The following is a 20,368-nucleotide window of genomic DNA, read 5'->3' as shown; positions in this document are numbered from 1 at the left end:
TGTGTCCAGTTCTGGGCCCCTCAGTTTAAGAAGGACATTGAGACTCTTGAACGTGTGCAGAGAAGGGCAACAAAGCTGGGGAGGGGTTTGGAGCACAGCCCTGTGAGGAGAGGCTGAGGGAGCTGGGGTTGCTTAGCCTGGAGAAGAGGAGGCTCAGGGGAGACCTTCTTGCTGTCTACAACTACCTGAAGGGAGGTTGTAGCCAGGTGGGGGTTGGTCTCTTCTCCCAGGCAACCAGCATGAGAACAAGAGGATACAGTCTCAAGCTGTGCCAAGGAGGTTTAGGCTGGATGTTAGGAAGAAATTCTTCATAGAGAGAGTGATTGCCCATTGGAATGTGCTGCCCAGGGAGGTGGTGGAGTCACCATCCCTGGAGGTGTTCAAGAGGGGATTGGACGTGGCACTTGGTGCCATGGTCTAGTCACGAGGTCTGTGGTGACAGGTTGGACTCGATGATCTTTGAGGTCTCTTCCAGCCTTGGTGATACTGTGATGTTTCCCAGGGATACATCCCAAGTGAGTCTGTTGCCTGTTGGGTGGAAGAATCCTCCCTGAGTGAGTGTTTCCCTGCATAAATGGTTTAGTGGTGGAGCTATCAGAGTAGGGTTAATGATTGGACTGATGAAGGGCTTTTCCAACCTGAATGACTCTCTGATTCTGTGCAAATGCTCTCGAGTGTTATGCTCCTGAAATTTTAGGCAGCAGAGTCTCCTCTTCATGATAGATGCAGCTGAATCCCAACAGCTCATTTCCTCTAGCTAGGAATAACCCTTGCAATCACAACTCTCTGCCCAGGCAGAGCTTTACCCTGTGTCCATCTGGAACACTCCACGAGATGGAGCTCCCTGGAGCCAGGGGAAGCTGTGCTGCAGCACATGGAAAGCACTTCTCAAGAGCCAGCCTCTTTCCTTTTGCCAAGTCCTTGCCGCTGCTGCAAGCCACAGCAGGAGAAGGGGGTGACCTTTTTCCTTTTATGTGCTGGGTGAAAGTCACTCTCTTGCAGGAGCACGGGGTGGTGCAGAGCCCCACGTGTGGCTGGAGCTTGCTGTGATAAGCTGGTTGTTTTCCCCTCTGCTTTCCCCTCCTTGCATTGCACCAGGCTTATCTGGGTGCCTGAGTTATGTTAAGTAGCGGGTGCGTGCTTGCCCTCTGTTCTCCTGGCTGCTTTTGCTCCTTGGATTTCAATTCCAAACATGGTTATCCATTTGGGGTCTCACTCCTTTCTGCTGCCAAGTGATACACATTCCACACTCCACACCAGCTCCCTCTGCTGCTCTCTCTCAGTCGCTGTTTCCATTTGCTGGAGGGCAGGCGAGAGAGGCAGCGCAACACGAGCTCTGTCCCGTCCTCTGAGTTTTCCAGCTAATGGCCTCTGCTTGTTCTTTGACCGAGCTCTTTTGGCCTCAGATTTCCCAGCTTCTTCTCTCACTGGTGCGGCTAAGAAGGGGACCAGCAGCCGGTTTGTGAGCCACGAAGAAGAGAAACCAGCCGCTTGGGGATTTTTCCGGTGCAAAATCATCTGGTGGCACTTCAACATGTCACTCTGAAGCACACTGCTGTGGGACCGTCTGGAACTCGAGGAGGAGGAGGAACAGCTACCCAGCAGCTCTGGTTTCAGACTTCTGCAGCACCCTTTGTGTATGACAATTGATTTTGAGCGCAGGACGGCTGGGGAGGGTGGGGAGTGGGGAAGGATGAGTGCACGCAGCCTCTCTTGGGACCAGGCTGTTCTTCAGCCTCCGGTGTGTGATGCCTGGAAGGAGATCATGGAGGGAGCAGCATACCAGCTGGCCAGTTGCATTGTCCTCCTGGGTTACATGGGGGGAAGTGGCATCTTTGGGTCCCTCTATATCTTTGGCCTTCTGGCCCCAGGCTACTTCTGCTATGCTCTGTGGGGCTGGCTGAGCGCCTGCGGGCTGGATATATTCGTCTGGAACATGCTGCTGGTCCTCCTCTGCTTGCTTCAGCTGGCTCACCTCGCTTACCGGCTCCGCAGAGACGCCGTCCCTGAAGAGTTTGACCTCCTCTACAAGACCATGTACCTGCCCTTGCAGGTACCCCTGGACATCTACAAAGAAATCATGAAGTGCTGTGAAGAGCAAGTCCAGTCACTAGTCAGAGACCAGAATTACGCGGTGGAGGGCAAGACGCCCATTGACCGCCTCTCCTTGCTGCTGTCTGGCAGGTAAAGGCTCTCCTGTGGCTGAACAGAGTCCTGTGGCTTCTTGTTGTATTTTCACCCTCTAGAAACAGAGGGGAGGGTGGTCCCCTTCCCCTGAAAGGGCTTTGAGATATGCATCTGTTTGTTGAGGAGGGGGGGTTGCTCCTTTGCTTTGTTTTTCTAGGCTAGAATACCTCAGAGAGCGGTTTGCAGAATGAAGTGGGGGGTGGGGAAGCAGCCAGCTCAGCCTTGCCTGTGATAATGCTGGGGAAACCTTACCTCTTTCTCTGTCATTTTCATGTGGTCATAATTCTGATGGGAGCAGGCTGGCTGTGAGAGTGTTTCTCAAAGCAGGAAGGCAGTGTGTCTGGACCTGCCGTCTCTGGGGGTACCAGACACACCTCTGCACTGTGCATTGAGTACAGAGAGTCTTAAGTTCACCTGCTCCCCCAGCCAGCAATTTCCAGGGATAGGTTCCACCCCTGTTCCAAATACCTTGGCCCTCAGGGCTCTGCAGTTTTTCACTCTGAGGGTCATTCCAGCAAGAGAGAGAGTGGTCTCCTGTGGTGGATCATCTCATAGAATCATTTTTGGTTGGAAAAGACCTTTAAGATCATCAGGTTCAACCATTATCTAACTCTACTAAGTCTGGTGCTAAACCACATCACCATGTCAGCACCACATCTCTGCATCTTTTAAACACCTCCAGGGATGTGAATTCAACCACCTCCCTGGGGAGCTTATTCATAGAATCAATAAGGTTGGAAGAGGCCTCAAGGATCATCAAGTCCAACCTGTCACCCAACACCTCCTGACTACTAAACCATGGCACCAAGTGCCACGTCCAATCCCCTCCTGAACACCTCCAGGGATGGTGACTCCACCACCTCCCTGGGCAGCCCATCATGTTTTCCTGCAGTGGTCCACCCTCCCTGGTGAGGGGGTGTGTCCTACCTAGCTGTTTGTCCCTTTTCTAGAATGTGTTAAGAGCATCCTGGGACCACTGGCCAGTGCTGAATGGCAGAGCACTGGGAGGAAGTTGGGTGCTTGTGTTTCCATCAGGTGTTATTCCTCTTGCCAAAATTCTGTGCTGAGCAGCTTGCTCTGAAGTTCCCCATATCTGCAAATAATGTCAGCAGGAAGAGTCTGTGTTGTCTAACCCTGCACTGGATGATCCCATGCTGCTCCGTGGGCATGAAAGTGCCACAGCAGACAGCAAGTACTGCAAGTAAGACAGTAAGTGAAGTGGGATAGTTGTCCTGCTCTCTTTTGCAGTGGTAAGTATGTGTCTTGGCTGGTACAGGGTGTCCTACATATTGGCCACAACAACCCCATGCAGTGCTGCAGGCTGAGGTCAGAGTGGCTGGAGAGCAGCCAGGCAGAAAGGGACCTGGGGGTACTGGTTGATACTAGGCTGAACATGAGCCTGCAGTGTGCCCAGGCAGCCAAGAGGGCCAATGGCATCCTGGCCTGGATCAGGAACAGTGTGGCCAGCAGGAGCAGGGAAGTCATTGTGCTCTGTGCTCAGCACTGGTTAGGCCACACCTTGACTCCTGTGTCCAGTTCTGGGCCCCTCAGTTTAGGAAAGATGTTGAGTTGCTGGATGGTGTCCAGAGAAGGGCAACAAAGCTGGGGAGGGGTCTGGAGCACAGCCCTGTGAGGAGAGGCTGAGGGAGCTGGGCTTGCTTAACCTGGAGAAGAGGAGGCTCAGGGGAGACCTTCTTGCTGTCTACAACTACCTGAAGGGAGGTTGTAGCCAGGTGGGGGTTGGTCTCTTCTCCCAGGCAACCAGCAGCAGAACAAGGGGACACAGTCTCAAGCTGTGCCAGGGGATGTTTAGGCAGGAAGTTAGGAAGAAGTTCTTCCCAGAAAGAGTAATTGGCCATTGGAATGTGCTGCTCAGGGAGGTGGTGGAGTCACCATCACTGGAGGTGTTTAGGAAGAGCCTGGATGAGGCACTTGGTGCCATGGTTGAGTTGATTAGATGGTGTTGGGTGATAGGTTGGACTCGATGATCTCAAAGGTCTTTTCCAACCTGGTTAATTCTGTTCTGTTCTGTTCTAGTCTGTGCTGTGCTGTTCCATTCTATGGGATCAGATTTGCTTTTCCTGGTGCTCACTCTATTGCCTTGTGAGGGCCTTGTGAGGTCACAGGATGTTAGGGGTTGGAAGGGTCCTCTGGTGATCTTCAAGTCCAACCCCACTGCCAGAGCAGGACCATAGAATCTAGCGCAGGTCACACAGCAATGCATCCAGATGGGTCTTGAAAGTCTCCAAAGAAGAAGACTCCACAACCCTTCTGGGGAGCCTGTTCCAGTGCTCTGTGACCCTTATGGTAAAGAAGTTCTTCCTCATGTTGAGGTGGAACTATCCTGTGCTGTAGTTTACATCCATTGCTCTTCGTCCTATCACAGGGTACAAGTGTCTGTTCCTTCCTTCTTGACACCCAGCCCTCATCTATTTATATACATTTATTAGATCCTCTCTCAGTCTTCTCCTCTCCAGATTAAAAAGCCCCAGGGCTCTCAGCCTCTCCTCACAGGGCATGTGGTCCAGTCCCTTAGTCATCCCCACAGCCCTCCATTGGACTCTGTCAAGTAGATCCCTGTCCCCCTTAAACTGGGGAGCCCAGAACTAGATGTAATATTCTAGGTGGGGCCTCACCAGGGCAGAGTAGAGGGGGAGCAGAACTTCCCTTGATCAGCTGGACACACTCCTCTTGATGCACCCCAGGATCCCATTGGCCTTCATGGCCACAAGGGCACATTGCTGACCCATGGATAACTTCTTGTCCACCAGGACTCCCAGGTCCTTCTCCACAGGGCTGCTCTCCAGCAGCTCACCTCCTAACCTGTACTGGGGCAGTGTATTATTCCTTCCCAGGTGCAGGACTCTGCACTGATCCTTGTTGAGCCTCATTAGGTTCCTCTCTGCCCAGCTCTTCAGTCTGCCCAGCTCTCACTGAATGGCTGCACAGCCTTCAGGTGTCTCAGCCAAGTCTCCCAGCTTAGCATCATCAGCAAACTTGCTGAGCAGACACTCTGTCCCCTCATCAGTGTCATTGATGAAGATGTTGAACAGGACTGGACCCAGCACTGATCCCTGGAGGACTCCACTAGTTACAGCTCTCCAGCTGCACTTGGCACCACTGACCACCACTCTTTGCACTCTGTTGTGTAACCAGTTCCTAATCCATCTCACTGTCTGTTCTTCTATCCCACACTTCCTGAGCTTACTCACAAGGGTGTTATGGGAGACAGTGTCAAAAGCCCTGCTAAGGTCAAGGCAGACTACATCCACTGGTCTCCCTGCATCTACCCATTCAGTTACAACATCACAGAAGGCTATCAGATTAGTCAAGCATGACTTGGTAAATCCATGCTGACTACTCCTGATCATCATCATCTCTTCCAAGTGCCTAGAAGTGACCTCCAGAATGAGCTGCTCCATTGTTTTTCCAGGGATGGAGGTGAGGCTGACTGGTCTGCAGTTACCTGGAGCCTCTGTTTTGCCCCTTTTGAAGGCTGGAGGGGCATTTGCTTTCCTCCAGTCCTCAGGCACCTCTCCTGTCTGCCAGGGTTTTGCAAAGATGATGGAGGGTGGTAGAGCAACAGCATCAGCCAGTTCTTTCAACACTTGGTCCTTGCTGCTGTTGTGGTGCCTCCTCTTAAATGGAACAATAGGGAACAAGGGGGGGTTGGAAATGCAGAATACACTCAGATCATGAAACCTGCCTTGTGATCCCTGATGTTTTCAGGCAGCACTCCCAGCAGTGAACTGAGACTTGTGACTCCTGAGAACAAGAATTGACAGGGGAGCATAGAATCATTTGGGCTGGAAAAGACCTTTGAGATCATTGAGTCCAACCATTACCTAACTCTACCAAGTCTGGTGCTAAACCATGCCCCTCAGCACTGCATCTCTGCATCTGACGCCTCCCTAGGGAGCCTCTTCATAGAATCATAGAATCAATAAGGTTGGAAAAGACCTCAAAGATCATCAAGTCCAACCTGTCACCCAACACCTCAGGACTGCTGAACCACGGCACCAAGTGCCACATCCAATCCCCTCTTGAACACCTCCAGGGATGGTGACTCCACCACCTCCCTGGGCAGCACATCCCAATGGCTAACAACTCTTTCTGGGAAGAACTTTCTCTTCACCTCCAGCTTTCCAGTGTTTGAGAACCTAAACCCAAAGAAGCTTCTTGTAATATCCAAACTAAACCCCTCCTGGTGTAACCTGAGGGGGTTTCCTCTTGTCCTATCACTTGTTAGCAGGAAGAAGAGACCAACCCCCACCTCACTCCAACCTCTTTCAGGGAGTTGTAGAGAAGGTCTCTGCAAAGCCGCCTCTTCTCCAGACTAAACAAGGCAACAGGCAGGCAAGAGCCCCCACATCTGGAGTTGCAGAGCTATGAATAGAGCTCCAGAATGCCCAGCTGTTGCCCCAGGCCTGTGCAGCTCTCCTTCTCAGCACCCCCAGCAGAGCTAGGTGCAAGTTTGACTGTGACGTTGGCAGGTAGTTGTGGCAAAATAGGGGAAAGGGATGCCTGGGAGGCCATGAGACATTACATTCTAATGATCAGCAAACTGTGAGCTGCAGTGTGATGTCAGGAACAACAGTCAATGTCATTCTGGGGTGTTGTGTGTCTAACAGCCTCCCAGTATCAAGGCAGGGAACGCCCTTGTGCAGCCCTGGGGACAGGAAGATGATGCAAGTACAGAGAACTCCAGGCTGTCTTAGAAGCACCTGAAAAGCAGCAGCAGTCTTGTGGACTGAGTAGTCCTGGTTTAGGGCCAAGCATTGCACCTGTGAGGGCTTGCTTTGTAGCAGGGGCAGAAAACAGATGGAATATAGGACAGTGGCAGCAAATACCACTTCCCACAAAGAAAGGAGACATAGGCCCATAAACTGGAGCATCTGCCCCCGTCCCAGAGAGGGTAGGAGACATGCATGAGATGAGAATTCCTTTCCTCTCTGGTGAGGTCAGCTGCTTGTACATTTTGTGAGCTGATCAGTGCAGTGTGACATCCATTTTGTGGCCTAAGCCTGTGTGTCTCACCTGCCCTCTCCACAGGATCCGAGTGAGCCAGGATGGACAATTCCTCCACTATGTCTTTCCGTACCAGTTCCTGGACTCTCCAGAATGGGAGTCACTGCGACCCTCTGAGGAAGGAACTTTCCAGGTAACCCCACAGGGTCATGCAGCAGCTCAGCTTCACTCCTTGTCTGGGAAGGGGAGGGAGGGGGCTCATTGTGCCATTCAGGTGTTGATCTGCTGGAGGGTAGAGAGGCTTTGCAGAGGGACCTCGACAGGTTGGGCAGAAGGGCAGAGTCCAAGGGCATGAGATTGAACACATCCAAGTGCCAGGTTCTGCACAGTGGCCACAGCAACCCCATGCAGTGCTACAGGCTGGGGTCAGAGTGGCTGGAGAGCAGTCAGGCAGAGAGGGACCTGGGGGTACTGGCTGACACTAGGCTGAACATGAGCCTGCAGTGTGCCCAGGCAGCCAAGAGGGCCAATGGCATCCTGGCCTGCATCAGGAACAGTGTGGCCAGCAGGAGCAGGGAGGTCATTCTGCCCCTGTACATTGCACTGGTTAGGCCACACCTCAAGTCCTTTGTCCAGTTCTGGGCCCCTCAGTTTAAGAAGGACATTGAGACACTTGAATGTGTCCAGAGAAGGGCAACGAGGCTGGGGAGAGGCCTTGAGCACAGCCCTGTGAGGAGAGGCTGAGGGAGCTGGGGTTGCTTAGCCTGGAGAAGAGGAGGCTCAGGGGAGACATTATTGCTGTCTACGACTACCTGAAGAGAGGTTGTAGACAGGCAGAGGTTGGTCTCTTCTCCCAGGCAACCAGCACCAGAACAAGAGGACACAGTCTCAAGCTGCACCAGGGGAGGTTTAGGCTGGAGGTGAGGAAGAATTTCTACACAGAGAGTGATTGGCCATTGGAATGTGCTGCCCAGGGAAGTGGTGGAGTCACCATCATTGGAGGTGTTCAGGAGGAGACTTGATGGGGTGCTTGGTGCCATGGTTTAGTTGGTTTAGGTGGTGTTGGGTGATAGGTTGGACATGATGATCATGACGGTCTCTTCCAACCTGGTCTGGTCTTCTCTCTGTCTTGGTCTTCCCTCTCTGTCTTGGTCTTCCCTCTCTGTCTTGGTCTTCCCTCTCTGTCTTGGTCTTCCCTCTCTGTCTTGGTCTTCTCTTAATTTTGTACACATTCATTGCATTCCATTGCAGAGTGTAGTTTTGGCTTGCAAATGCAGCTTGATTTGCTTCTAACTGAGTTGGTCTGACTAAAAGTTAATACTGGGGGAAACTTCAACCCACCACCTTACATAAAATCATTGGTGCCTCTTCAGAGGTCTTCATCCCACCACACCTGCCTTCCTCTGACCTCAGTGCATGCTCTGGTCATCAGGTGGTAGCAGGGAGCCTGCTGCTCCTTCCGACTTAGCAGGGAAACGAGGTATCGGATTGCTGGCTCCCTTCCAGGAGAGCATTCCCTAGCACTTGCAGCGAGGCATTTGCCTTGCACACCTCTAGCAGAGTGCATTGTTCCAGCATCAGGGTGGCAGCTGTGGCAATATGCAGTGGTGACAGAAATCCATAAATATCCTCAGAGGGCTTCCTCATGCAAGTTTCTGCTGCTGATGTGTTTGGGGTGATCATGGAAAGGGTGATTCGTACCCAAATATGGTTCCTTCTGAGCAGAAGAATCCTTTGCTGAGAGGCCAGGCCAACTCTTGTTTGCAGCAACCAAGAGGGTTTTGCTCTGTCAACAGCCTGCTGCATTTGTTTGGCTTTCTTTCTAGAGATTATTTAAGGCCACATCTCTCTGCCTTTAACTCACATCCCAGGGCAGGCTGCTCCTTGTCTCAATGTCGTTGAACCACAGAATGCCAGGTTAGAAGGGACCCCAAGGACCATCTGGTCCAACATGTCTAGGTAACAGTATAGTGTAAATGAGATGGCCCAGCACCCTGTCAAGCTAAGTCTTCCACTACTTCCCTTGGGAGATTGTTCCAATGTCTCACTCTTATCATGGTGAAAATTTTTCTTCTGGAATCCAGTTGGAATCTCCTCAGGAGTAACTTGTACCCATTGCCTCTTGCCTTTTCCATGTGACTCCTCATCAAAAGGGAGCCTCCACCTTCTTGGTAGCCCGCCTTTATGTACTGGTATGTGGCAATAAGGTCTCCCCTAAGCCCTCTCAAGGCTAAACAAACCCAGTTCTCTCAGCCTTTCTTCACATGTCACTCTAGAATATGTCAGTTAAGGCACACAAGGAGAGATTTAGCTAATCCCTTGGGAGCATGAGGAGTGATGATACGTTCTCATGAGGGCATCCACATTCAGACTTGGTTAAACCAGAGCAGCTCTCTGAATTGGACGTGCCACTTGGTGCCATGGTCTAGTCATGAGGTCTGTGGTGACAGGTTGGACTTGATGATCTTTGAGGTCTCTTCCAACCTTGGTGATACTGTGACACTGTGAATCTGCTTTCAGTGGGTCTGAATTTTGCCCATGTGTGCCCTGAAAGCTATTCCATTGCCAGTGATCACCTTCTTGCAAGAGGAGCAGCTGCAGGAGATGGCTGAGTGTCTGACTGTGGCACAGGGCTGCATACAGCTTGGGTGGAGAAACAGAGATTTTGCACCAAGATAATGGGGCAGAGAGGGCAGCAACAGCATGACTGTGCTAGGGGTGGGGGGATCTCGTGTTTTGCACAGGGTTTCAGCCCAGCAGCAGATTGCTGTGAGCTCCTGGACTGCATTTGTGATAGGACAAGGGGTAATGGATATAAACTGCAGCACAGGAGGTTCCACCTCAACGTGAGGAGGAACTTCTTCACTGTGAGTGTCACAGAGCCCTGGAACAAGCTCTCCAGAGAGGTTGTGGAGTCTCCTCTGGAGACTTTCAAGAGCTGTCTGGGTGCATTCCTGTGTGACCTGTGCTAGGGAGGGTTGGACTTGATGATCCTTGGAGGTCTCTTCCAACCCCTAACATTCTGTGATCCTGTGATTCACCCACGAGATGACCAGAGGCAGCAATGCCTGCCTGGTGCTCCTGGCAGGTGAATGGGCATCTGGGTGGCATGCAACCTGCAAAGACACCTGCAATGTTCTCTGGGCTAATTTCTATGGAACTGAATGTTCCCAGATTTCCTGAGTGTCTTGATCTGTGGTGCATGAGCCAGCTTGGGAGCAAGCTGATGGCAGGGCCATACCCTGGGCCTCTCTCCTGCTCTGTGAGACAGGGCTGCTCAGGGAGGCCAGCTGCACTTGGCATCAGGACATGGAGCTAGAGTCCCATAGTAGTGGGGGGCTGCAGCCAGGTTCTGGAAGTGCCTAAACCCCTCATCTGCTTCTGAGGAGCATGAAGAAGCAGCAGCCTGCATGAGACCAGCATTCAGCAGGTGAGACTTGACCAGTCCATGTTCTTGATGGCTGTGCTTACTCATGGTGATGTGCTTTTGGTAGCTGTCTAATCCACTAGTCCCTCTTACCTGAATAAGCAATAAAAACTCTGTGGCACATCCCAACCTTATTCTTAGCATAACAATAATTTGGTTTAGAACCTGTGTGTTTGGGACTTTGCTGGAGGAGGGCATGGAACTTCTTTTGCCCAGGTTTTCCCTTTTTCAGTCCTGAGTCCACCATAAAAAGGCAGAAGCATTACTCAGTCTACAAGAAGCTTTCTGCTTTGCCTGTGTCTTCTTCCCACAGGACTGCTGGCTCCCAGTGCCTGAAGGAGTTGGGTTTCACAGCTGGCACTTTCCTCTAGGAAAATGAATTATGGACTCTGCTGCTGCCAGAGCACTTGTGTCAGGGGCATTGATGAGTGAACTCTGTCCTGCTGTCCTGGTTAGGAGGCAGGTTTTCTGAGTACATCTCCCTTAGTCCCCTGCAAGAAGCAGAGGCTTTTGATTGCTGTGCCAGAAGCTGGTTAGAAAAATGAGATTCTGGTCATTGTGATTTCCATGTGACCCCTCCTCTTGCTTGCTGTGGCTTGGGAAAGTTCTCAAGTTCTATCTCCTGTCTTTCTTTCATAAGGCAGCTGCTTGCATCGCAGAGGCATTAAATATCAGACCCAAGGACACACACACGCAGCCAAGCCATGTTCAGCTTCCCAGTGGCCCTCTGCCATGGTGGCTGGCCAAGGAGACCCCTGGATAGAGAGTGATAGGGAGCCCCCGGGATATTTTGGCTCTGGTGCCTTATGCACATGCCAGTGTCTCCATTACACTTGGATGTTCTTCTGTGGCCTAAGGCAGTTTGACCCTTCCTGTGTTTCTTATTATTATTATTCTCCTCCTCCTTCTTCTTCTCCTCCTCCTTCTTCTTCTTCTTCTCCTCCTCCTCCTCCTTCTTCTCCTCCTCCTCCTCCTCCTCCTCCTCCTCCTCCTTCTTCTCCTCCTCCTCCTTCTTCTCCTCCTCCTCCTTCTTCTCCTCCTCCTCCTTCTTCTCCTCCTCCTCCTTCTTCTCCTCCTCCTCCTTCTTCTCCTCCTCCTCCTTCTTCTCCTCCTCCTCCTTCTTCTTCTTCTCCTCCTCCTCCTTCTTCTTCTTCTCCTCCTCCTCCTTCTTCTTCTTCTCCTCCTCCTTCTTCTTCTCCTCCTCCTCCTTCTTCTTCTCCTCCTCCTCCTTCTTCTTCTCCTCCTCCTTCTTCTTTTTCTTCTCCTCCTTCTTCTTCTTCTCCTCCTCCTTCTTCTTCTTCTCCTCCTCCTTCTTCTTCTCCTCCTCCTCCTCCTTCTTCTTCTCCTCCTCCTCCTCCTTCTTCTTCTCCTCCTCCTCCTCCTTCTCCTCCTCCTCCTCCTTCTCCTTCTCCTCCTCCTCCTCCTTCTTCACCTCCTCCTCCTCCTTCTTCTTCGCCTCCTCCTCCTCCTTCTTCTTCGCCTCCTCCTCCTCCTTCTTCTTCGCCTCCTCCTCCTCCTTCTTCTTCGCCTCCTCCTCCTCCTTCTTCTTCGCCTCCTCCTCCTTCTTCTTCGCCTCCTCCTCCTCCTTCTTCGCCGCCTCCTCCTTCTTCTTCTTCTCCTCCTCCTCCTCCTCCTCCTCCTCCTTCTTCTTGTCATTATTATTATATATTACAATATGGACTCGTGTCTTTTTATTACTAATAGTCTGGTCTTACAGTTGGGGGGGAAATGTCTCTGTTCTCACTGGGGGCCTTCACTGAGGAGAAGCATGCAGCCCCGAGATGGGTGACCCCTGCCATGGCAGCGGGGCTTATTCTGCTCCCTCCCTGCCCCGCAGGTCACACTGACAGCCGAGACCGACTGCAGCTTCATCACCTGGCCAAGGAAGAAGCTGTACCTGCTCCTGAGGAAGGACCGCTACATCGCTCGGCTCTTCTCCTCCCACCTGGGCTACGACATCTCGGAGAAGCTTTACTCCCTCAACGAGAAGCTCTTTGCCAAGTTTGGCCTGCGCTTCGACATCCGCTTGCCCAGCCTGTACCACGTCCTCGGGCCAGCCTCCTCTGAGGGGGAGTCGGAGGACTGCGAGGAGCTGCCGCCTGTCTCTGGCCAGGCTGCTGCCTCTGAGCCCCCTCTGCCGCCGCCGCCGCCGGCTCCGCGCCCCCGGGCATCCCGGCCCGACAGTGAACTGCTGGGTGAGGACTCCACCAGTCTTGTCTTGGAAGATTTTGCTGAGTTGCCGGGGTCTTTTATGGACTATGTGAGCGAAGGGGAGTATATGAAGTGAGGGCACTCCTGGCATGGGCACGCCTCCCCCTGTGTGGGACCCCCGCGTAAGTACCCCCTCACGGGAGCAAGCCCTTCCTGTGACGCAGCTGCCCGGGCAGCGCAGCGGCTCCCGGCCTCTCGCACTCCCTTGCCCTGGGTTTGCTCCTCCACAGCAGTTTTTTGCCTGCTGTCCCAAGGAATCAGGGGAGGTTAGCTCAAGCAGTGTGATTTTTCTGAAGGACAAGCAGCAGAGCAGAGGCACCAGCAGCACTGCAAAGCGGTGAGGTTACCAGCCCTTCCATAGGATGCTCTTCCCTGCCCTGTCCTCTCTCCACCCCTCAGGAGAGGCAGAGGAACTGAAAGTGTCCTGGCTGATGGGTGGTACAATGAGACAGTACAGGTCGTGGGCATCAAGGTTGGAAAAGACCTCTAAGGTCAAGTCCAGCACCACCATGCCCACTGAACCATGTCCCAAACTGCCATGGTCACAGCGTTGAGCTGAGGAAGAGGTCTGCAAGTGAGAGAGCAGATAACCCAGGAGATGTTGAAAGGGGAAGACACAGCTCCAGGGCTTACAGCACACTGAGAGCAAGTAGCTGCTGTGTACTCTGCAAATGCTCAGTCTTGGCAGAGGTAAAAAGCTTAGAGTCCTTTTTCCTCCTGCCCACCACAGCTTATCCCTGCATTTGCTCCATCCTTGGTTTTGATGAGCTTTGTCTCAGCCAGATCAGTAAGATATTGAAAAGATTGCCTTGTGTGGTATAGCTCTTGCCCCCCATCATCCTGGATAGACTGACAGGCTAAATATTGTTTTGGCATGCCCCAAACTGCTTTCTGGTAAGTGGGAAGGAGGTGCCAGCTCCTTACCCTGCAAGGGAAAAATTCTCAGGCCTGGTGGATGTTTGGGCAGAGGAGTAACGGCAAGCAAACAGAAATAGACAGGAGGGTGGACTGTGCTTGAAACTCAGAGCTGAGTGGCCAAGAGAGAAATGCCACACTGAGCTACTTTTAGCTGGCTGCTGCATGACAGCTGCTGCACACCAGCTGCAGAGCTTGAAACGTGCATTCCTGCTGCAACCCCATAATAGCTGCTTGCTGGCATCCAGCTGCCAGGCACTAAGCTTGAGACTCAGCTTTCTGTGCTGGAACTGACCACTCCATGTGTCTGTGTCCTGGGTTACCCAAGTGGAAATGGTTCACTTTGCTCTTGTTGCTAAATTAAGGGGGTCCCAAGTAGCTATAAAAAAAAGGAAAATTCAATGATGTTTCCCAGGGATACTTCACAGTCTCACAGTATAACCAAGGTTGGAAGAGACCCCAAGGATCATCAAGTCCAACCTGTCCCAACAGACCCCACAACTAGACCATGGCACCAAGTGCCACGTCCAATCTCCCCTTGAACACCTCCAGGGACGGTGACTCCACCACCTCCCTGGGCAGCACATCCCAATGACGAACGACTCGCTCAGTGAAGAACTTTTTCCTCACCTCGAGTCTAAACCTCCCTTGGCACAGCTTGAGACTGTGTCCTCTTGTTCTGGTGCTGGTTGCCTGGGAGAAGAGACCAACACCTTCCTGGCTACAACCACCTTTCAGGTAGTTGTAGAGGGCAATGAGGTCACCCCTGATCCTTCTCTTCTCCAGGCTAAGCAACCCCAGCTCCCTCAGCCTCTCCTCACAGGGCTGTGCTCAAGGCCTCTCCCCAGCCTTTCTGCCCTTCTCTGGACACATTCAAGTGTCTCAATGTCCTTAAACTGAGTGGCCCAGATGTGGACACAGGACTCAAGGTGTGGCCTAACCAGTGCAGAGCACAGGGCACAATGACCTCCCTGCTCCTGCTGGCCACACTATTCCTAATGCAGGCCAGGATGCCATTGGCCTTCTTGTCTGTTATTCTGGAGATATTGTGGTACTTTAAAGTAATTAGACATGGAAACACAAACTCTGTTTAGTGTGTTCAGAACAGTGGAATGAGCACTTCCTTGTGGTTCTGGTCACCACTTGGGTATCCTAATCCCATTGCATCCCAGAAGCACAAGAGCAGCTGTCCCATGTGGACAGTATTCCACAGCCACTTGGGCACCTAACCACAAAAACTGGTGGTACAGAAGGGCTGCAGGTTTTCTTTCTGGTCAGGCATTTGTCACAGCTCTGTGGATGATCTGGAGAGGTCCACCATGACCCAGAGAAAGCACTTCCATATTTTTTTCCCTTGGAAGTCATGAAAACTTCCTTGATTAAAAACTTCCCTGATGTTCCCTGTAGGGTCATGGTTGGAAGTAAGTGATAGCTGTGGTGCCAGAGGTCCTCTGTGGCTTTTTCCCTGGCCTGTGTTTTCATCTCTGTCCCAGCAACTTCCAAGCCAGATAATCACCTTTCAGCTCTCGAAATTCCTCATGTTGAAGTGCTTCTGTGGATCACATTCCTTCCTTTTCTGTCACTACAACAGCCACATTGCAGTACCACAGTGCAGGAGGGCCAAAGTGCTTCAGAAATCATGCAGAAGAAAATATTCCTAGGAGATACAATATTGGCCTACTATTCTTAGAGTCTGTCTAGTTCTTTGAAAGAATTTCTAGTCTGCTTATGAGCAAGACACAGTCTGATATAATAGCAGCCTTCCAGTACCTGAAGGGAGCTACAAGAAGGGTGGAGAGAGACTCTTTGCAAAGGCCTGCAGGGACAGGATGAGGGACAATGGCTTCAAACTAGAGAAGAGTGGATTTAGGCTGGATGTTAGGAACAAGTTCTGCACCATGAGGGTGGTGGAATGCTGGAACAGGTTGCCCAGGGAGGTGGTTGGGGCTCCATCCCTGGAGATACTCAAGGTGAGGCTGGGCAGGGCTCTGGGCAACCTGATCTAGTAGAGGATGTCCCTGCTGACTGCAGAGGAGGTTGGACTGTATGACCTTCAGAGGTCCCTTCCAAGCCAAACCATTCTATGATACCTTACTGAGGAGTACCTTCTAGCTCTGATATCCCACTGATGAGCACATTCTCCCTCTGAGGGGAGGGAGAGGCTTCAATAACTAACAGGCTGCCTGTTGAAACGAGGCAGGTTCAAAGACCCTGCTGAAAACCTGCTTTACCTTGTGTGCTGCTTGGTGCTCCATAGTTCAGCTAAGCCTTATTCCTTGCATGGACATTCACACAACCAAAAGCCACCTGCTTCCCCTCTTTTTTCATATCACATTTGTTCTAGGTTGTTGCTATGAAGTTTTTGCAAGTTGTGGAGCTATTGTTGCTTAGTTTTGTGCAGTTACTTCTTGGGGCTGGCTTTCTTGCTTGGTGGGTGGGTGGATGGATGCTTGACAGTCTGTAGCCTGGTATCTAAGTCAGTAGGAATTATTTTCCACCTGCTTTGAGAGCTTTGTTTCACCAATATCACAGAAGGTGCTTTAGAGGAGTTTGACTTTGCTCTCTCAGGCTGGGTATATGACCCCGTTTGCTGACACAGCTTCTTATGCTAAGAGGGGAGAAGGACAGGAAATGATGGCCTCCATGTGGTTTGTATCCTTGGAAAGTGTGGAAGTAAGAGATATTGCTGTGATTCAGGTAGTGATAGGACTAGGGGGAATGGAATGAACTGGAGGTGGGGAGGAAGTTCTTCCCCATGAGAGTGGTGAAGCCCTGGAATGGGTTGTCCAGGGAGGTGGTTGAGGCCCTGTCCCTGGAGGTGTTTAAGCCCAGGCTGAATGAGGCTGTGGCCAGCCTGATCTAGTGTGAGGTGTCCCTGCCCATGGCAGGGGGGTTGGAACTAGCTGATCCTTGTGGTCCCTTCCAACCCTGACTGATGCTATGATACTATGATAATAATGGTGCTCTCTCTCTTTCTCTCTCTCTCTTTTTTTTTTCTCCTCTCCTCCCACCTTTCCTCTCATTTTCCTCCTTCCTGCACTGCTTTCCTTCTGCAGCCTCTGGAAACCTTCTCTGGAGTTCTCCTCACCCTCCCTGCAAAGGACGAGCCCCTCTGGCTCCCACCCAGACCCCTGAACTCTAGGGAACAAGCCAGGCTGTTTGGATCCTGAAGCCCCTCCAAGGGAGCGTACGCTCACACACGTTTCTGACCAGAGACACTCTAGCACGCACTGAAAGGTCTGCCTGCAGACATCTACACTCAGGAGCACGTGGAGCACATGCATGAGACTGCGGTGTGACACTCCAGCACCTCCCACCCTGTAGCTGTTCACCTGAGCTGCCTGCCCCAGTGAGCTTCCAGGGGTTGTTTTCTAGTCCTGCCTCTCTCTGAGGTGCGTCAGCAGCTCTGAAACCGAGGTACATCGGTATCGCCGCAAGGGATGCCAGCCTGCTCACACAACCTGCGTTCCCCTTGGTTTAATGTTTCTCATTAAAGTCAGAGATGAAACTGCTGGTGTGTGAGGAGTTGGAGATGGAGCTAACGCTGTGTTAAAGGCTTGAGGTGCTCTTGAGGCATGGAGGGGAAAGGACAGGGGAAAATGGGCTGCCTGGCAGCTTTAGTAATGGGCTTCCAAGAGAGAGTGTGCTGTGGAGGTTTGAGATCATGCATCTCCCTGGGCATTCACTCCAGTAAGGTCAGAAACTACTCTTCTGGGGGGGAGGATTTCTCATCTATCATATGGTGGTGAATGGTGCCACATCCAGCTGGAGGCCACTCACCAGTGGCATCCCCCAGGGATCAGTGCTGGGCCCCAGCCTCTTTAATATCTTCATTGATGATCTGGATGAGGGGACTGAGTCAGTCATCAGCAAATTTGCAGATGACACCAAGTTAGGAACAGATGTTGGTCAGTTAGAGGGCAGAAGGGCTCTGCAGAGGGACCTTGACAGGCTGGACAGATCGGCAGAGTCCAACAGGATGGCATTCAACAAGTCCAAGTGCTGGGTGCTGCACTTTGGCCACAACAACCCCATGCAGAGCTACAGGCTGGGGTCAGAGTGGCTGAGAGCTGCCAAACAGAGAGGAACCTGGGGGTGCTGATTGACAGCTGCCTAAACATGAGCCAGCAGTGTGTCCAGGTAGCCAAAAAGGCCAATGGCATCCTGGTCTGCATCAAGAATAGTGTGGCCAGCAGGAGCAGGGAGGTCATTCTGCCCCTGTACACTGCACTGGTTAGGCCACACCTTGAGTCCTGTGTCCAGTTCTGGGCCCCTCAGTTTAGGAAGGACATTGAGACACTTGAACGTGTCCAGAGAAGGGCAACAAGGCTGGGGAGAGGCCTTGAGCACAGCCCTGTGAGGAGAGGCTGAGGGAGCTGGGGTTGCTTAGCCGGGAAAAGAGGAGGCTCAGGGCAGACCTTATTGCTCTCTACAACTACCTGAAGGGAGGATGTAGCCAGGAGGGAGTTGGTCTCTTCTCTCTAGCAACCAGCACCAGAACAAGGGGACACAGTCTCAAACTGCATCAGAGGAGGTTTAGGCTGGAGGTGAGGAGAAAGTTCTTCACAGAGAGAGTTGTTAGCCATTGGAGTGTGCTGCCCAGTGAGGTGGTAGAGTCACCATTCCTGGAGGGGTTCAAGAGGGGATTGGATGTGGCACTTGGTGCCATGGTTTAGTCATGAGGTCTGTGGTGACAGGTTGGATTCGATGATCTTTGAGGTCTCTTCCAACCTTGGTGATGCTGTGATAAGCACCACTTCTCAAAGAAGAAACTGACTGCTTGGTTGGTTGAGTTGATTTATTTGGAATAAGAAAGGGGAGGGATTGGGACTAGGAATAGGGGTAGGCAAGAAGGAGAGCCTCAGCTGCCTTTTTTTTCCCCCTCTCAGTGGGGAATGGCCTCAGGGTGCACACAGTGAGTGACAAAATGAGTGAATACAAAATGTCTCTGGGGAGAGCAGCCACTGGTAGGAAGAAGTGCAAGAATATCTTAGATGAAAACAGTGTGGAGATGAAAGGCCTCCTCTAAGTTCAGCTGCAGTGGGCTTTGGCTGACGAGCTGCCCAAGACATTTCCCCTGTCAGGCCACTGGAGGTGGCAGTACCAGTGGAGGAATCCTCTGTCCCACAGAGCCTGATGCAGTCAAGCTGGGTGGTGACAACAGGAGTCCTTCCAGGGCAGCTAGCCAGGGAAGGAATGGGGAGCATCAGTCCCTCCCTCAGCACGTACAGGGCAGGGCATTCTTCAGGGCCACTTGGCACAGACACACAGGGGCACATCCATTCTATGTGTGGTGGGCTGGCTTTGTGTCAACTGTGGGCTGCTGGAGGCTACCTGCCTTCTGCTGCTCAGAGGCCCTGTGGCTCAGAGACCAGTTTGGCATGTCCTGCAAATCTCAGATGAGTGAGACCTGCACCCTTGGTATCTGTCACTCTTGCTGTGGTCTGGAGCGGCCTCTGCAGTGGTGGGTATGAGAGATCCATGGTGTATGCAGCTCCTCACACTGTTCACCTTTGCTGGCATCCCAGGGCAGGAGGATGGGTCTGCCCCAGACCTGGGGATCATGCTGTAATGCTTGTCACAGTGCTCTGCTGCTGCTGCACTCTTGCTTCAGCATGACCCCACTGCCCTTCACAGCTAGGAAATGCCTCCAGCAAATTAGCAGGAGAGCTGCTGGGCTCCCTTCTGCAAAGGAACTGGGATGTCCAATGAAGCTGCTTCCATCTGGCATGGTGCTTCATACACCTGCCGGGATTAGTGGACCAGGCTGGGCTGGATTACACACTGCCCTTTGCAGGTGCCTGCTGAGGTTATACTCCAGTCTTGAACAGGAAGGTCCTTTGAAACTCTTCAAGCATGGCACCAGCTAACCTGGATCTCTGTCAGGTTGTCAGAGCCCAGTTCTAAGCCTGTCCCGAGTGTATACTGGGGCTGATCTTCGTTAGCTGGCCTTCCAAACAGCCACATGGTAGAGCCCAAAAGCCTGGATGTGAGATGAAATTAGGAGCTAACTGCAGTGACACAGTCTACTGGAACAGTAGTGACAGCCCTGCCAGGTGACTGAGGCTTCCTTGTGGCAGAAATGCCTTTGGCATGTCCCTCCACTCTGACTGTGGTGTGCCTGGTGGCTTCTCTGTCACCCAGGGCTGAAGCCAGTTCAGGGGCCCAGAGAAACTGGTGTATAGAAGATGAGGTTTGCAGGCAGAGATCATGAATGACCTGGCTCCTCCTTAATGTGCATACTCATCAGGGTGGTGGGGAAGGTGTGGGTGAGTGAGGGCTGTTTCTATGGGCATGGATCTCACACTGTAATCTTCCATCAATTTTTTTTCCAGACCATGGCTGCTTTTCCAGGTCTGAAAGGCTATGCTGAGTTCCTGGGACTAACTTGTGCTAGGTGGCCCTGTAGCTAAAATGTTCCATCCTTCCTCCTGGCACCTTTTGTTCTAGGGAGGTGGTCCAAGCAGTGCAAAACTGAGTGCAAGACAAACTGCTGTGCTCCTGGTGTCTGTTTCTCTTTGTGTGAGCTTCAAAGAGAACAACAGCCAGGAGAGCTTCACCAAGATGGTCAGGCAAGGAGATCCATTCTGATTACTTAGCAGAAGTGCTATCATGAATAGGGTCCTGTAGATAGAACTGGTGAGTTTCCCATTGGGGTGT

At 52.0% G+C, this 20,368-nt stretch overlaps 1 protein-coding gene across 2 annotated transcripts; it reads left to right on the top strand.

Moving 5' to 3' along the window:
- The first annotated feature begins 1,498 nt into the window (after positions 1-1,498).
- On the top strand, positions 1,499-16,892 carry POPDC2 (popeye domain containing 2). 2 transcript variants are annotated; one of them, XM_009904043.2, is made up of 4 exons: positions 1,499-2,184; positions 7,240-7,348; positions 12,420-12,915; positions 16,765-16,866. In XM_009904043.2, the coding sequence occupies exons 1-3, from the start codon at positions 1,640-1,642 to the stop codon at positions 12,867-12,869; spliced, it is 1,104 nt and encodes a 367-aa protein (XP_009902345.1). In that variant the 5' UTR covers positions 1,499-1,639; the 3' UTR covers positions 12,870-12,915; positions 16,765-16,866. The 2 variants fall into 2 exon arrangements, with proteins under 2 accessions (XP_009902345.1, XP_009902346.2); XM_009904044.2 differs by having other exon boundaries at positions 1,694-2,184; positions 12,420-12,777; positions 16,765-16,892.
- The last annotated feature ends 3,476 nt before the right edge of the window (positions 16,893-20,368 follow it).

Source organism: Dryobates pubescens, chromosome 8, assembly GCF_014839835.1.
Source record: "Dryobates pubescens isolate bDryPub1 chromosome 8, bDryPub1.pri, whole genome shotgun sequence".
NCBI lineage: Eukaryota > Metazoa > Chordata > Aves > Piciformes > Picidae > Dryobates > Dryobates pubescens.
This window is presented reverse-complemented; position numbering and strand designations above follow the sequence as displayed.